Source organism: Stigmatopora nigra, chromosome 6, assembly GCF_051989575.1.
Source record: "Stigmatopora nigra isolate UIUO_SnigA chromosome 6, RoL_Snig_1.1, whole genome shotgun sequence".
Classification (NCBI taxonomy): domain Eukaryota; kingdom Metazoa; phylum Chordata; class Actinopteri; order Syngnathiformes; family Syngnathidae; genus Stigmatopora; species Stigmatopora nigra.
The window spans coordinates 5763639-5782037 of record NC_135513.1 but is presented as its reverse complement, the minus strand read 5'-3'; the positions used below and the strand labels follow the sequence as shown (position 1 = coordinate 5782037).

The 18399-nt window shown below is 36.9% G+C and overlaps 2 protein-coding genes across 3 annotated transcripts in view; one reads left to right on the top strand and one right to left on the bottom strand.

Moving 5' to 3' along the window:
* Nucleotides 1–1360: 1360 nt before the first annotated feature.
* Nucleotides 1361–18399, bottom strand: part of LOC144198463 (uncharacterized) — a 25303-nt gene continuing 8264 nt past the window's right edge. The window contains exons 2-3 of one of the 2 annotated variants that reach the window (XR_013326717.1): nt 17038–17172; nt 1361–3379 (exon numbers count right to left, since the gene is read on the bottom strand). Coding sequence is in view for 1 of the 2 variants with exons in the window: in XM_077719488.1 (XP_077575614.1) it covers nt 4807–5634; nt 17038–17112 (903 nt within the window). In the remaining variant the exon portion in view is untranslated. Of the gene's footprint in view, nt 3380–4387; nt 5635–17037; nt 17173–18399 lie in introns of those variants that run through there. The other variant, XM_077719488.1, reaches the window with a different exon arrangement.
* The window catches only part of LOC144197751 (uncharacterized), an 8611-nt gene continuing 6347 nt past the window's right edge, over nt 16136–18399 (top strand). Inside the window, exon 1 of the mRNA XM_077718348.1 lies at nt 16136–16308. The gene's annotated coding sequence lies outside the window, so the exon portion shown is untranslated. The remainder of the gene's footprint in view (nt 16309–18399) is intronic.

Sequence of the window (18399 nt, the reverse complement as noted above, 5' to 3'; positions counted from 1 at the left end):
TATATATATATATATATATATATATATATATATATATATATATATATATATATATATGTATATATATATATGTATATATATATGTATATATATATATATGTATATATATATATATATATATATATATATATATATATATATATATATATATATATATATATATATATATATATATATATATATATATATATATATATATATATATATATATATATATATATATATATATATATATATATATATATATATATATATATATATATATATATATATATACTATTAGCCACTGGTATGTTTTTGTGTAAATGATCCTTCAGAAATAGTGTATAAAATAATCTATAGTATTTTGTTGCTTTATATAGGGAAGAAAAAAATTGGGATCAATTATGCACAGTTTGAAATGTAATGCTTTGTCTGAAATGTTGTCTTTGACTGGCTTGCTGCTATGCAATTCAAAGATAACAAATAATTTCCTTTTGATTTTACGCTGTGAGAGACCAAAGTGCCTTGGGCATAATTTCTAGATCATTTCATTCAAATGAACAAAATCAACACAATATTTTCTACTCAGTGGCTTTTCAGTACTATCAGCGAGTTTTGCTGCATTTTTTTGTGAGCCAATCAAAAAAAAAAGTGCATTCGCATATACCTGCAAAAATTCTGAGACATTTATCATACTTTCCATTTTATTACAATGTCCCAGAAGAATGCTTATTGTATTGCACCCAATTAAATGCTGTCCGTGAACACTTTACCAATGCGTTTCTATGAAAATTCTGGATCTATCAGATATACTCATACATCAAATGAAAGTTAAGGGGGATTTAACTTTCAAAAAACACGTTTTTTTGTAGTTAAACGCACAAAATGAGCATTTCTCTCACTATCAAATAACTTAGCAGTGTCCAGGAAGACTGCTGTAAAACAATCCCCGAAAAAAACCCGTAAACAATAAACTTAAAGGATAGTTAATGCAGGATGGGGAAGCTATCAAAAATTACTCACATTTGCTACCAGTTTGCTCTCATTGCTGCAGAACACATGGGTTTGTTTGATGTTCGTTTGTTTTTCAAACAAAAACTCCTTGCATAAATCTCTGTGACTATCAGTCCAATCCTATCATTAATCCTGTCAAGTGACAAAGTGCAAAATACATACAGTTCCTTTTCAAGCACTGTTAAATTAAAAAAAAAATCCATATAAATACCAAGCTGCCGAACATAAGAGGAGATTTCAGAGAAAATGATTCATTTGGGCTCTCTGATGGGCACAACACCGTCTAAGAAAAATGAGGACTCCTATTCATAAGAGGCCCTTCAATAAGGTTGTGCATAAAATTTGTAAAAATCTCAAAGGGCCTTGTGATACTAGTGCTGCTTGTTTATTGATATCCCAATTAAAGAGGTTCTGTTAACTCCAGAAGAGAGAAGGAATAAAGACGTAGCTGCAGGTGGTGGTGGTAGTTGAAATAAACTAGAAAGGAAAATGTGGGACAAAGACTTTGAAAACAGCAATGAATTGAAAAGTAACTCAAAAGGCATCTCCTGGGAGATCACCACTTGGTTTAGCATTAACTCAGGACATGGTTGCATTTAAAGAGTTAATGTTTGAGTGATATACAAGGCAACGTAGAGGAGAATGTCCATTGGCCTACAGAGATGCGCTCAAAAAGTTGGAGATGAGTCACAGTTCGCAAGCGTTAATTAAGCCATTGGTTGAATAAAAACTTGGAAAATGAGAGCAGCTGTCTGCACATTTACATTTCACACATTCTACATGTGGAGGAGGCAAGGAAGATAGGGTAAGACAGCAATGTCGACAGGAAGGGAAGGAGATAAAGGGGGGAATTTCCACAAGAAAGGAAGCAAAACTGGAGATGGACTTGAAGGTTTCAAAGAGGAGAAAGAGAGGAAATGGAGGTAGTGGAATCAGGGCAGGTGGTGGTTGGGAGGGCTGAAGAAGGTGGGAGGTGTTGAAGTATTGGATCACTTCATCTGCGGCTCGAGTTGTAAAGGTGAGGTTCTCAAGGGATTTATTTAAAGAGAATAGAATTTATTTCAGATAGAACAGGTGCAGTATGCAAACAACTGGTGACTAAATAATCACTCACATTGTAGAGATGACCTAAATAAAACTAAAGGTCATATTTCCGTTGGTAGAGCTCTCTAGTAAACAACACTATGTGGAATTTCATACCACGTTGACCACACTACACGTTTTGTAATTTTATAACTGGTCTGCACCACTTTGTGTTATTATCTGTATATCTGCATATACTTGATCATATCTTTCTATAACGGTCTACTAATAGGTGCAAAAAAACACAGCTTTAAGCGGCATATCCAGCCTTTTTTTTTTCCAAAGTGCAAGTCCAAGTAATGATCAAATCCTGGCTTAAAATTCCCCTTCAAGTGCTGGTCTAGATTTGGATGGCATACAAAAATAGGGCCCAATGCCTCATCAATGCTGAGCTAATTTTAGAACTGGCACCACTTTGGAGAGCCCTGATGTCCATGTTAGATTTCAAAAAGAGAAATAGAATATAGAGCTTTTTTGTTTTATGCATCTAAATGCATGTCGAACATGTAACCTGAGGTCGTTGGGCTTAAATCTGTTAAGCGTGTACATTCAACCCTTTACTTAGCCCCACTCGAAAACTATGAGTAGTACAACTAGGCCTTCGTAATCAAAATGGTACATTGTCATGGCAACTGTATAGACCAGAGCTCGTAAACCAGAGAGAAAAACTAGAGCTATGCTTTGTAATTTTCCGAATCTCATCATCAATATGCTTTCTATGCTTTTATCTCTTTATAGTATCACATAAAATATGATCTCGATGTTTTCATCCATATTTACATTCATTTGAAATTTGATTCCCTTCGCTATATTCTTACGTAACGGTATTACAAAATACACTTTTCAGAAATCAAATCAAAAAAATATACATATACATGCATTCATTTTTCTTGCTACTTATCCTCACAAGGGTCACTGTGTAAAAAAATGGTTGGCAAACATTCTATTCGTTTATTAACAGGGAAAAGTGTTGGGCGGTGAAATGTCTGTTGGGTTCTAAATGAAAATGGTAACAGCAAGAAAGTCAAATTTTACAATTTCCCTGTGTCAATGACAAATTCCATCAAGGTGATTTCCGACCAACACTTAAGTTTAAAATGCAGATTCCTGAAGCATTTTAAAATCAACTTTATGATCTGTCTTCCATCAAGTAGACTGGGTCATTTCTTTTTGGCAGCAGTGTTTGCTGATCGTGAGGGGAAGGCCGATGAGACCGTTGTGTCAATCACAAAGACGCTGTTCATCGCAGGCCAGGTGGCTGTGGGGGTTAGGTTTTGGTGCATTTGCAATGAAAAGTCTCCTTTGGAGCAAACCACAAATGAGGGAGAGAGTCTGAATTAAGGACATGACTTCATTTGGGTTTTTACATGCTGTTACTAATTGTCTGTGAAGAACACGGCGAATAAAAGAACTCCTGCCAGCAACATTCAATGAGCAAACTAGCCACATTGTGTTTTACTTCAGATTAAATCATAATAAAACTAATAGTATGTTCCAGGCCATGCAAACATTTTCCAACAGGCGACAAACACACAGTATTCGAGTTACTATTGAAACTATTAAAAAGGCCTACAAAAATAAAAATATGCTGGGATAGAACCCAAGGAGCCCAAACCTTATCCACTTTGTTTTATTCCGTACTGAATATGGAAAACAATGTAATATGTTGTGATTTAAAATAACCATTACACTCTGATAGAGTATAATGTATATGTACTAAAAATAAAGATGAATGTTGACGACTAAACATGTTATCAATACAAGTGTACAAATGAGCATTTGTCAAATTATACTTAAAGAAAGAAATAAGCAAAGACTATCTCATATGCTCGTCAAATCTGGAAGTGTGTGCAATTTTAGAGTGGAGTAATCCATGAGGCAAGGTTTCGTTCATTTTCTTAATGTAATAACAGAAATACATTGGGCTCAGAGTGGCTTCCAAATGAAGTGATCTGATATTTGCATATTCAAATGTTCACTTGTGAGGCCAAACAAAGATTGAGCATGAATAGCATTAGGAAATGTGATTCCAGTGAACTCTCACAAGGATGTCTGATGTGTCCTTGGGTAAGACAAGGTTGTGCAAAACACTAGCTAGATTGAGAAAGTTAAGACTTTGGTTGCATCTGAAAGTTTAAGGTTGTCAAAAGGTCACTCAAACAGACACAGCCCTTGAAATTTCATTTTAATAATAAAAATGCTGTGTAACGCGAGTCCCATTGACAACGTAAAGGGAACCCTGTATTGTATAATGAGATATTATACAGTAATACAAGAGCTGAGAGATGAACTACCCAAACAACAATAAGGGCGATAATTGAATAAAAATGCAATTTTTTTTTTAAAACCTACCTGAATATCTATCAATGAAAAAGATCCTATTTTGGAACATCTTTAGCTCTTTGTTTTAAAGTGAAAGTTGAGATCGTGGAATGTGGAAAGAAACTATGTCAGGGAGCAATGGGATATTGCCAATGCACTCCAGTTACCAAATGAAATGCAAATATACAAAATTGTATACACCGTAGACATATTTCTTAAAGTTTATAAAACCAAATGTACAAAACAACAATGACAAACACCTGCGTACATTTAACAATGTAACTCAAAGCCACCACAATGCCTCAATGCATTGAGACCTAGTCTGCTATTTTGCACGTTTCATATAGCCAGTTCTATTAATAGCATAATAAAATTGTTTCCTTAATAGAACTTCATGCTAAAATATTAAATGCATGTAAAACAGGGTATCCCACTGCCATATGTTATGAGGAACATTATTGCCTGAACAAAGGCTGAAATGGCTGTAACTCCATAAAACCCACTGAAAAGATAAGCATAATAAAACATGTCTAAGTATCCTTCCATACTGACAATGGTCGCTAGTGGTAAATACACAAAAGTGACTGATACTGAGTTGACCAAAATTATTTTAAAGGCTCTCAGCTTCATGTGGTTCATGTCCTCTTTTTTGCCGATCTTATCACCCGGCTCGGGTTGTTTCAATACCTGTATAGTAGTAATACAGAAGTAAAGCTTTATCAAAGAACATATTATTAGGAGAACCACTAAAATATTGCCCATAACTGGTGAAAAAAGAATTCCCAAGGAACAAACAAGTGAGAACAACCATGAAAGTCCAGACAAAGCCAGATTGAACCACAACGACTTGAACTTCAAGTACATCAAAGGTCTTGCTACTGCAACATAGCGTTCTGCACAAATTAAAACCATAAAAAAAGGCTGAGTGAGACTTAAATTCTGGAAAAATTCAGTGAAGCTCCCCATTAAACAACTGGGAGTGTAGAAGAAAACAATGCTGGAGACATCATAGAGGCAGATGAGGAGTTCAACGAAAGTCTGGTTGAATTGGAAGATTTTGGATGTGACCCCCTGTCTCGATAGGAGCAGTAGCAGGATGTAGGCATGGATAGGCAACCTCACACTCAGGCTGAGAATATGTGGTATCAGCAGGGAGAAGATACACTCATAGGCGTTCACGCAAATACAGCTTTCAACAGTTGTGTTGTTCATCTTGAGAAGCAATGATGTCATCTTTAAATATTAAATAAATATATCAATTAAACACCAGTCTAGGTATCAATATTTCAAAGTAGCAACTTTTTCTACACATTTCAAATTTCATAAAAATACCTGCTGTCGTAGCTCTCACTTCCCGCCACCTGATTAATTTATATCAGCAATACTCCTCATACTAGACCTTTTAGAACTGATGGCCAAATAGTGAATAAGCTATGCAAATATATTCCCACGTGGTTTAGGGTTGCAAACAAGGTGGCAACTGATAAAACAAGAGTGGTAAGTAACAGTTTGAAGAAGGGGAGCTGGTTTGTTTCACCAAAATGAGATTAAATGATGACCAGCTAGTTTTGTGGGCTGAATGAATTTGACCAGAATTAATTTATGCAACTGATTTCATAAAATAGCAGCGTTAGTGTGATATGAATACAATACACAACAAATGTTACAAATTTAGGGTTAGATATCCTACAATTCATTCACCATGATTTCATAACAAACACATTTCTATGAATTTGATGCATTGCACATCAAGGGCACGGCATTATTTTTACCTATTGATAGTAATTCCATCATCAATGTCAGATTGTTAACGGAAACCCCATCAACACTCAGGTTTTAGAGAGAGCGCACAAATCAATCATTCAGAAATTATATTCTGCAACTAAAATCATTTGATATTCAGTCCGTGTTTCCAAAATCTATTTATCTTGATATACAATTTACTTAGATGCTGAAACATACAGTTGAGAACTTGATTGCTATGTGAGCAACACACTGTGCCGGTGTTAGAAAAGAAATGATTTGAATGGTAAAATGAGAACAAACGTGATAATGGAATCAAAATGAATTATATATACAACCACAAGGAACGATTTGCATTTTTTTTTTTTTTTTAAATTGGAACTTTTCCATTCTGCCATTACGAACCAATTAGCTAGTCAGCTAGGTGAAAATCAAGGTGGTATCAAAAAATTATTGGAAAATAATATAATGACTAGCTGACACTTAAAATGAATGGCTATAACCTTTACGGATTTTGACTAATGTTCTCTTTTAGGCTTTGTTCATCATAATGATGAAAGCCTTGAAACTTTCAAAGAACAGGAGAACAACAGTCTTGGTCTTTCTTATCAGATAATTAAGCATTTAGATTCTTGCCCCTATTGTGTGAGACCGGTCACATTCAACAATGCGACTTTGCCTGCCCTGTGAAAGGGGAAAATAAGATATAGGGTATTCAAACCAACAAAGTCCATAGTAAGCTGTTTTTTAGTTCCACCAACTTTTTAGATTGGGTTCAGACCAGGCAAGACATCTGAATATGTCTTTATTAATTCATCAGTTAAACTCAAGTGGTGGATAAGTGGTCTGGGTGCCACACTGCTACTGCGTTGGCCTGGGTTCAATTCCAACTTGTTTGGGTTGTGTCCAAAAGTGCATATGGCATCAAATTTATATCAAAATTATCATGTAGATTGACCATTTTGCATGGCAACCTCTGAGAAAATAGGTCACATGACGGTGTCATTTTGTCTTAGATGTTAAAGAATGAATGGATGAAAAAAAAAGAAAAACGATTCTTTGGTTTATTGCATGTAAACGCTCCAGGACAGTTTGAAAGTGGAAGAAATTTGAACTATTATTGCCTGAAGAGAAACTCATTTGGGTAACCATTAAAACGTTCTTCAGGTTCTCTAATTGTTACATCCATGGGGCTTCTGGAGGCAAAATAAGAAAAGCAGGACTCAACACTTGCGGCAAGACAACAAAAAAATGGTGTAATTAAGACGAATCCTATTATGAATTATGAAAATAGGGTGAAAATAGACATGAACAGACTATCCATATGCACCATTGTTTTGCTGAATCACATTTATATGCGTTTTTAAAAGTGTGTGGTTGAAGATTTTTCCTGAATCAAGTTTGTAATGATCTTTCACATATGTTTGCAATTTGATCAACATTATCTAAGATAAATAATTTGCATTTTTCATTTATTTTTTTACCAGAAGAAATATAAAATTATAGCATAATACAATTGGTAAAAACACCTATCATTTCTACAATTTTTTTTTGCAGTTACTTCCATGAACAAAGTTAAAATATTTTCTGCTCAGATCAGTGGTAAGATTCGTTTATGGAAAAGCTGCTAATTTGTTTCTCCATCATCTTTGCACTTCTGCTTTCCTAAATCTAAATTTTTCCTCTTAGCTAAACTTAAAATTTATTGTGAAATATTGCAATATATGTTTTACAAATAAAAAAAGTAACGTGGTTTATACCTTCAACTGACTGAAAAAATGTTGCATCCCTCTTTTTTTTTTTATAAATGTAGGGAACACACAGGCACGTCGAACAACATTCTATTGATGTGGACATTCACTCACTCTTGTGAATAAACGACTGTCAATGTTCAATAAAATGAGTGGAAAATGACTGATTGCTTAATTTCTTCAGAGAAATGTCAGCAGGAGAGTGAGCGAAAGGCAAGAAATATGTTATCCCTTCTCCACTGGCAATGGGATATAAATAGGAAATAGGATCTCTTAAAAAAATGGAGATGAAACATCCTTTGTTTGAGCTAGTTGCTGCTGTAATGCAGCCTTGAAAGCCACAGCGAGCACAAGTTCTTTAACGCCTCTCCCAACCCCAAAAATAAAACGCCTCCTCTGAAAACTGCGACCTAATATTTGACAGCCAATCAAGACATGCGGGACCAAAGCAAAGATTCATGGGAAAGATGATCTCATTTTGAAATTTGAGTTTGTGTGCGATATTTCTGTAAATAGGTTTCCCTCCTCATTTTATCATCATAGGAACTTCCACTGACTGTGGAAGCAGTGGACTACAACACATTCTTTCTCCAGCCTATAGAGGGTTCTTGTAGGCTTCATAGCTTTTCAATTGCACAGAATAGCAGAAGGGGGGGGGGGGGGGGGGGGATTCGGGAATATGGGAATTTGGACAGAGAAGATCTACACTCTGGAAATGTGTCAACAGAAAACCCAGGAGGAAGGCACAATAAACAGTTTAGCCAGAGAGCCCTAAGGCGTAAGATTAAAATGACTCTCTGAACAAACATTCTTGAGACATGTCAAGTAAAGGGTTTCCGAGGCCATAGAACATCAGACTTAGGATGTGAACGATAAAAAGAATTCGGGAAAATATTTCTGTGACGGACTACGCATAACACCGAAAACATTCAGAGTCACTAGATTTATAAATCTCTTTCTGAAACTGGTCTCTTTTTAATTCAACAATATTTTGATGATAAACTATTGTAAGCGCATTCAAAAATATTTGACACCTCAAAATGCAAATAACTAAGCAGATATACATAAAATAGGAGAGGTACATTATAAGTATAGGGAAAAAAGAGATAACTCAACATGTAAGAATATCTTCTTAACAGTTAACTTTCCCCCCAAAAAATCCAGACTGCACAAGTGTCATGACTTCAAATAATAAACAACACTTACGTATTCCTCTCTGCTTTCTTGTATGTAATCACTTTGAATACTCTTCTATGACACGCATTCTCATAAGGGCTGTGGGCCACCCAAGACTGGCCGCCAGTCAGCCGTAGGGCACACAGAGAGACAGGCGGCCATTCACACAATCATATCATTGCCAGTGGGAATTGAGCCCGCGCTTTCCCGCAATGAAGTCAGACAAGTGGAACTCTAACTCTGGAAACCATTGTTATCCCTGATTTGAAGTCAATTTATCTTTACAAACTCAACTTCATGTGAGACAAAGGACGAATAACTACCTTGTCATAGAAAAAGTCAACACATCATATCCTAACAATTATCGTATCACATTTCAATATTTTTGCTATGTACGTATCACCGCTGTGCCAAATCATTTCCTAATTTCCTCAAAGTAGCTGAATGGTTGACACTTGCCAGGCAAAATATGTAATTTATATGGGTGCTCTAAATAGAGGAAAACCCCTTTTGAAAATGGGGGGCTGAGGGGCATAATGAGGTATTATATTCATGAGCTGAGCGCAATAAGAGTTTTCCTATCATCTGGTATGGTGAGCTAATCATCGTCATCCAGTGTACACAGTCTTTGTTCTTTGTGTAATGCATTCTGATGGGTTCAAAGGCCTGGGAAACATGGAATGAGAACGTAAGACGAACGAATGAATCTATGTGTGTGTATGTGTGTGTTCGTGTCTTTGAGCGACTTCATGTGTCAGGAGACCAATTACATCTCCAAGTTGCTCTTCAAATGAGGCAGAGTGAATCACTGCCCTTCTCTGATTTAGCTTCCTGGAGAATGAAAACAAACCTCGGTGGCATGCATGCAAACACAGCACATATACGTCTACAAAATAAGCATTTTTTCCTGTGCAATAAGTCAGTGGCTCATTTGGGCAGACTCGAAATGCTGTTATATAAACTGAGGATACCCATCCCCTCTGCCACTGTCTATAGCGGCTGTTTTGCTTAACAGGTGAGATGTAACAAAAATATTGATTTTGGACAAACAAATAGCTGCCAACTCACTGACTGGACAGAAACTGCAGATAAACAGAATAAAAATATCAATATTGATTGGAGGAAACAACATCAAAGAAAAAACACTGGCTGACGTGGATATATGTTAACAACACGGCATGGATCCTGTGTTGGGGGAAATGAAACATTCACGTCTCTATCTACTTACAGAGCAAATTCACTGGAGAACAAATGTCAAAATAAGATTTATAATTTGAAAGACTTATTGTTCTTTCTCAGTGGACTTGAGTTTGGTGAGTATATAATAGATGACTATTAGGCAACAACGTGTTTTTCTTTTGCTTCTACTGTTCTGCTGCATTTTCATGACACAAAAATGATGCCAGTCAAGGCAAAATTTAACCACATAAATGGATATTGAGGCAACTTCCACATTGTGCTTTCCTTATTAAGTTCATGGATGAGTTGGGGACTATCCTGAATGAAAGTGGGCAAGATGCAGGGAACACCCTGGACTGGTCAGCAGTCTATCGGGGGGCACATTTGATCCTTTGCTCAATCTGAACAGGCACACTTTTGGTTTAGGGTATGCATGAAAATAAGCCATGCAAACATTGAGAGAGCAGGATATCTCAATGCAAAAATTGGATCTGCAATTTTTACACAATGAACAATTAAATCTTAGCGGTGTTTTTCAAAATCTTAGCATGACCCTGAAACAATAAGCACAATATAATATTTCATCAGTCTATGATATGCTGAAATTTCACATGTACCAGAGGCCAATCCCAGTTTTGGAAATGGAATATTTTGACTGTCATGATTCCACATTATTTAGATTCACCCACTACTTTGCATACGGTTCACTGTAGCCCCGGTTTAAGTAATCTTTAAGAAGCTTGCTTCTTACACCAAATACAACTGTATAAATGTACATGCTTCCGGTAATCCAACATTACATGTATCTATTAATCCTTGGTACTCTGTTTATCTTCTCCTTCTCCGCTAGGAGACTCAGGTACGTAAACCCCGTTCCAACACCGCAGACATGGATACTAATCCTACACCGAGATACATAGTATTTGGAATGCAGAAGGAACAGGAGAGCAAGAACGAAGAGTTGGAATACTTGTTGTGCTTCTTTTGATTTTGTTTGGACCTAGTTATATGGCACCTGCATAAAACCTGGAGAGTAAATTCAAAGCTTTCCATCAGCGGGTGATAACTCATGAGGCAATAACTCAACTCTAAGTACATTTGCGGTTGGTTGTCCTTGCTGAAAATTCAACCAGAGGTGGCCAAAAACTGTACTGTGTATTTTGAATGTTACAAACTAGTAATCTTGGCGATAAAGTGGATGAAATACACTACTGCTCTGTCAATGACCATTAACTACGGACATAACGACTAAATCTTGCACGTCTGTTTCATCACATTATTAAGCTCACAGTGTGATAATTATTGCGATTGAGATGTCATGGGAAATCTCACTGTAGCAATATGGTTCACGGGCAGAAAGGTGTGTGGAAGTGAACCGGAATTCAACACTATGTTGTCCATTGTTATGAATGTGAGCGGGAATAAGGGAATAATTGTTAAATATGTGCCCTCATTTGCTCTCAACAGTTCAGAGTAACCCAAGTCCTGTCTATCGTCAATTGGGAACTTATTCAATGTGGCCACAGGGCCTGACAATGATGAATGGTACAGATGATTGATGGAGGGCCGGACTACTTTCTGCCATGATTTTGGGGGTAAAATTGACAGAATATCTTTTCCAAAAGCTGTATCAGAATCTGGGAAAAGAGCCCATAGTTTGATGGCATGCAGGAACAGTAAAAGAGAGAGAAGCACATTGCTTATTTGTTCTGCCAGTACTTTTTCTGGTCTATGCTGAAGGCAGGAGAGAATTCACCTGCTCCCGTGGTGCCACTGATATGCGTTTGCATCGGTTGCAGAATGTTGCTTTGGAAAACAAGATGGAGGAAAACCCCCTTTTCTACATCCCCATAGTGTGATTGTGAAGACACAGTGCGCATAGCAAATGAAAAGGATCTAATGATTTGTTGTCTATGGTTTCCACAGGACAATGGATGCTATCTCAGTCTTCTCCATCCTGAGCTTCATGAAATAAAACCACAAGAGACTCTTATGTGTAAATGAGGTTGCAAGCCTGAAAGTCCTAATGCCCCCGGTAAATTCAATGTCTAGTCAAATTCACTGATGTACTTTTAGCAGCAGGCAGGACAACAGGACACAGAAAGAACACACAAAATCCGTTCTCAATTAAATTCTCGACATCCTAACTCACAGCAAAGGATGTACACAAGTTTATATAACTTTGCATTGTGTTAGATTTTGTCAAGCCTGACAGTGAGCATCAAACAGGTGTATTTTAATGTGTCATGTTGTCCAACAATCACATTATTCATCTGGAATCTAGTAGCAAGGTAAATAAAGCTCCAGCTGTCATCCAACCATGGTTGTTCAAACCTCAACAACAATTCATGACAGAAAAGGAACAGCCAACACGTACATATCAACAACTTAAACATTATTTCTATTGTAGTTTTCTTAAATTAAATGCCACCCAAGATTACATTAAAGAAAAGGCATCCACTCCAATTCATATCTACATGGACAAAGAGTTCAAAGCTGGGAACCAGAGGCTGGGCAGGTGAGGAAACATCACCTCAAAGAGCTGTATGCGCCCGTAACGGATCATAGACTGTAGCCCGAGGCTGGTAGCATAGAGCTCAGAGTGTAGTGCAGCACAAAAAAAAGTACACACACCTAGTAGGAACCCCAGGACTTTTCCCACCGCTCACCACATTTTCTATTGCAGAGGGTTCTATATAAGCAATGAACCTACTTATATATTACTGAAATATATCAGTTAGTATAATGAATGTAATGAAAAAGACGGCGATGCAGAAATGTCTGGACTAAAATGTCCATACTGTTAAATCATAGGTTCACTATATAAATTTGTAGTCCCACTACAGAGTTTCTACACACTAATTAAATGATTGAATCTTGTCAAAGAGTTTTCAAAAGTAAATTACCAAGACTCTCACAGATTGATACTATAGAAATTGTACTATAAAAATCACTACTGTAACAGCAACTCTGCAACTTTTGAGAGAATAACACGTTTTGATGATGTACATGACAGTACATGAATATAAATCACTAATATTACACTCTAAACTTTTTTTTTGTTTCTTATTAAATATGAACAGTCATTCCATCCACCACTTGAATCATCACCCTTCCGCAATTCTCACCGATGCGGTGATACTGCATGTACGTTTGACAGAGGGCCGTGCACACATGCGTACCCTTGCACAAACCCACACGCACGCCCACACAGATCCTGTTACACTAAATGTGTTCACAGCCAGCTAGACCTGATTCAAATAGCCAATGAGAAAAGTCTAATGATTGATGATGAGGCCACAATATTCGCATCCACAGCAAAAATGGCCCAAACAGGTTATCTGGGACCTGCAGGCACTGAGCTGCTTCTCACATAGAGTAGGAGTGCTCGGGACTATTAGCAATACAACAACACCCCCTTTCCACGCAGACACACACATTGGCCCAAGTTAAATATCCAGAATTTCCCATGAGTGCCCAAAAAAAAATCTCTTGTGCTCTGCCTCCTTCTCTTGTGTACTTTGCAACTACTTTATGCTGAGGAGGCAAGCAGGTAAGCAGACACATCAGCATCAGAGGGGCAAAGGTGCTGTTAGTTTGATGAACAGTAAAGCTGTCTAGAGTTGCTATGAGGAGGATAGCGCCTCTAAGCATTCTCCTTTATGCCTGACACTACTGTGAACTGGGATGTCACAATTCTGATTGGAGGCAAAGGAACGTGTTGTACATCTCACACAAAGCTCAAAGCTAGAGAACTGTGTTTGTTGATGCAAGCATAAAAGTGTTGCTTATAGCCCAATGATGCATTTGCAGTCTTTCCCACTGACGTAAGCCCGGGAGGCGCGTTCTACCAAGAGGAGGTGATGTAATGGTTTGTGAAGGTACAACTCAGACACTTTATCCTCGTTCCTTCCTCCTCCCTGCTTCACTCCCTTGTTGCTGTTTCACTCTCACTTCCTCCTTTGTCATCTCAGTTTCTCTTTTGGTCTTTGGCAGGCCTCAAATCCGATGGGAGTATTGGAATTAAACTCAACAGCGCCATTATCTGGTCACCAAGTGAAATTAAAAGTAGAAGAACATTATACTACAAAGCCTCTAAATGTTGAAGTGTGGTTGACCACTTGTTAGGATTTCGAAATATGAACAAGAGAATGAACTAAACACCCATTTACATTGCATTATAATGTACATTTTTTTTTCATCAAAAGATCAAACACCTTTTATGAATTTTGCTGTTCATCTCCTCATAAGAAATCAACATATTGAACAAAACTAACAAAATAAACAGTTAAGGTCAAGTACTAATTATTTTGTCTTATGCAGAGATAAAAAAAACTACCTGGAATAAAACTAAACTAATATTTAAACTCTTCTCTAAATACCCATATGTTTTCAAAGCTATTTTTTGACCTGCCCTAAGATTAACTCGAGCCACACACTAGGACGAGAGAAAAGGACATGCACAAGGATCCACTATAAAATAATACATCATTCTAATTATGCACAACCAATAGATACATGCCCACATTACTGTGTGGTAGACCATAAAATAAATATCCAATTACCAGACACACCAACTGCACAGAGAATGAAATATTGATAACATTGAGTCATTTATATAATGCACAATGGAGCCTTTATATAATTGTTCCATTTACAAGGTGAGGCATGGAGGTATTGAATCTCTTGTATGTTGCCAAACAAGGGAGAACATTGCTGGATAAATGTGTTCCGGCTCGTTGTGTTTTTCTACCAATAAGTTCCAAAAACACTATAACAATAAAATATGGCTATACACAGTTGTTTAATTATGTGATTTGCCATTCAGTGAGCTCTTTCAAGTTCCTGTCCTTACAGCTGTGCTTTGAGCTATTGGTCAGAGTCTTAGCAGAAGCATAATCATGCCCAGAAATTTCCATGCTTGATAATTAATTGTAAATTGTGAAGCCTTGCTGCGTGCACACTGAATGATGTACACAAGTCGGGCTTACGAGTTCATGTTTTCATGGAGGAGAGAAAATGAGGGGAGGACTGAATAATTCGACCTAACTTCCATGCCTTATCAACATGCCACTTTTCCTTTGAAAAGGCTGTTCCCCACTAAGGCCGAATACGTTAGAAGTCTAAATAGGAATAATAATGAGAGCATACATTATTTCTCTTGCTTGGCACTGTTGGATGTTGTTGTTGTTGTCAACAGGAAGTCTCAGATCTCCATGTATGCAAAGAAGAAAGAAGGTAACGTCACAAGTTTTAACTATGACCCAAAAAGATGGCCCACATACTGCATTTGGGGAACTTAAATGTTCCTGAAACTAGTGTCAATTATATTGGAAAGCAAAGTATTGTAAGAAGATAAATGAGTTATTACATTTTATAATAGCAAATTCAATAGTGGGAATCCTACAACGATGGAGATGACAGTCATTAATTAATTCTAAAAGGTATAATAGTTTATTACTATCACAACGATACAACTATGGTATACAGTAACCTAACCACTGTATGGTGAAGGAGGTCCGTTAAAATTTATGGTGGTCATATCATTGAATTAATTGCTGATCCTAAAGACCATAAAGTAAGGCGAGGACACTCGCAGCAATTTAAAGGGGATTGCCCCCTCTGGTGGTGTGTCATTCATAATGACCTCAACCCAAAATCAACCTCTTTGGCTCCAGTCATTTTAAATACGGCTAAATTCACATCACTAACTCCCCCCGGAGGAAGCCCCCTTTCCAATGCTTTAAAATCTAAGTAGGCTAGTGTAATCTATTGACCTCTGATTGTGTGAATGAAAGATTAAACCGAGATTATTTATTCTCAAATAACAAAGCTCATTTAGAATTTTCAGTTCACTCAGAGTAGGTTTAATATAGGCGTTTAGAAAGTATAAAGCTAAATAAATCACCACCGGAGCGTGTCTGCTCATAAGATCACGCGCTCTCGGATCAGGAGGTCATCAGGCCATGCTGCTTTGGGATTTACTCGGAATATTCCCATTTGCATCAACTTGCATAAAATGTGCCCTTTGAAGGTTTCAATGCTGGCAGTAGCTCTGGTAAGTTTGGCACAAAGTCTACTAAAAGCTGAAATGATCAAATGTGTCTGGTGAAAAGAAAAAAGTCATGTTTAGGTCACTGGAATCCTAATAGCGATTTGATTGGTCATAAAGTAGTAGGGTGATAGTGGTAAGCATAGTAAATTCATGTCAGCAAATAGTAGGCTACATCAGAACCACTAAATTGATGATTAAAAATCCATGAATATTTAGGTAATGTTTCACACCATGACTATTTCTAATTTTGTACCACAAAGGATTTTTTTTAAGTGTCCAATTAATGTTTTATGAACTTTAGTTATTATGGCCCTATCCTATGCATAGAGATAATTTGTAGCAAAGCATAACAATGCCAATTGATTTTTTATGAATTTAATTGTATATTTGTATTAACATGCTCTGTGATTGGCTGGACATTTCAGGCTGTACCCCACATTCTCCCTGTTAATAGCTGCCATAGGCTGTAGCAGCTGTGCCACTCTTGTGAGGATAAGGGGTTTAGAAATTTTTTTTTGATTGTGATGAATTGCATGCAGTCCACAGTTAACTCACGACTATGTATGCATTATGTTACAAATATATCTTGAAATAACTCTAGTACATGATAAAAATGATAGAGATTTTGAATGGCATAACTTTGCGGTGTATACTTAAGCTATATTTTGCAGATTATAATTGCATGTGTTATTGAGCAGTGGACTTTGCTGGCACTGATTTTTGGTTACATACCTCTAGTGCGCCCCTTTCGAGAAGACTTGATCTGAAATTCCAGTAGTAACATGTGAAGTACTGACGGTAAGTCATATGGTGCTCCTGATAGTGACAGGCTGCTCCTTTTACATAATATTAGTTGATGCAAAGAATCTGAAACACAGAAAATATAATGATCTTTAACTTAAAATGTCAGCTTCTTAGTGTTTATTTCACTGATTAGATTGTGTAATATTTCAAGTATTGTAAGTTTTTCACAATATTTCAAATCATTATCAGCTAAAACTTAGCAATCATCTAAATCTTTTCAGTTCTAAAGTCATAACATTGCATTCCATCGGATTGTACATTGCCGTTTGAACATGAGGCAGCTAACCAAAGAAGACAAAAAGTCACTCAACTTAGAACAAATCAGCTGTAAGCTACGTCAAAAGAGACTCAATGTTTTTCTTCAGCTTTGTTAAACTGTCTTTGTTTCAGTAAAAAAAATCCCCAAAATGTTAAAGGCCAAAATGTTTCATCAAGACATTGGGTCATTGTAATCTTTTTGCTTCAGAATTCATTGCCCAACGATGTGACTTAAGAAGCCTTCTGGGGATTTTTTTTCTCTTTTTAATAGAATCAGCTGCTGAGAACCAAATTGTCCATTGATTATAATGTCTAAAGGCCTCTGTTGTAAAACAATAAGCAAATGTCATGTAACCATTTAAAAAAAGTAGATGTACATATTTACATATTTCACTCATTCATTTCACCACCAAACCTTGACAAAGTGGCGGGGTGCTGGAGCCTATCTCAGCTGACTTTGGGCTAAAGGCAGACTCTGCCCTCTACCAGTTAAGCATGGGGCACACACAGACAAAGACAAGCATTAGCACCCATAAAGTCACAGCCACTGAGTGAGAAAAACATCTGACACTGCCTGTCCTAAATCAGGTGATTTTTATATAAGAGGTAAACAAAAAAGTTCCCTTTAAAAGAAATAGCTAATCAAAAGATGGAATGGACTCTTTGGTTAGCAGTTATCTGGTTTTTGTTCCTCTGTCTGAAAGTCAATGCTCTGATGCGCTTTGTTCATTTCCTTAGTGGTTCTGTTGTTTAAGCCTGCAGTCATTGATGCTGAACAATGAACTGCGCTTAAACTTGAACAGGAAATTGAAATCATTGCCAAACTTTGAGTTACAGACATGATTTGGGCCAAAAAAACAAGGTCTGAAGCATTCTTTCTTTGCACAGTCTTTGCATTTCGCCAACTTCTGATCCTTCTGTTTCTCTGCCCTCTCTGCCCAGGATTAGGTAGGAAAGGTTAATGCAGTCACATGAGCTCCACAGAGTGCTTTGTGCTACCAGGCAGTAGCACCACCCAAAAAGCTTGTGACT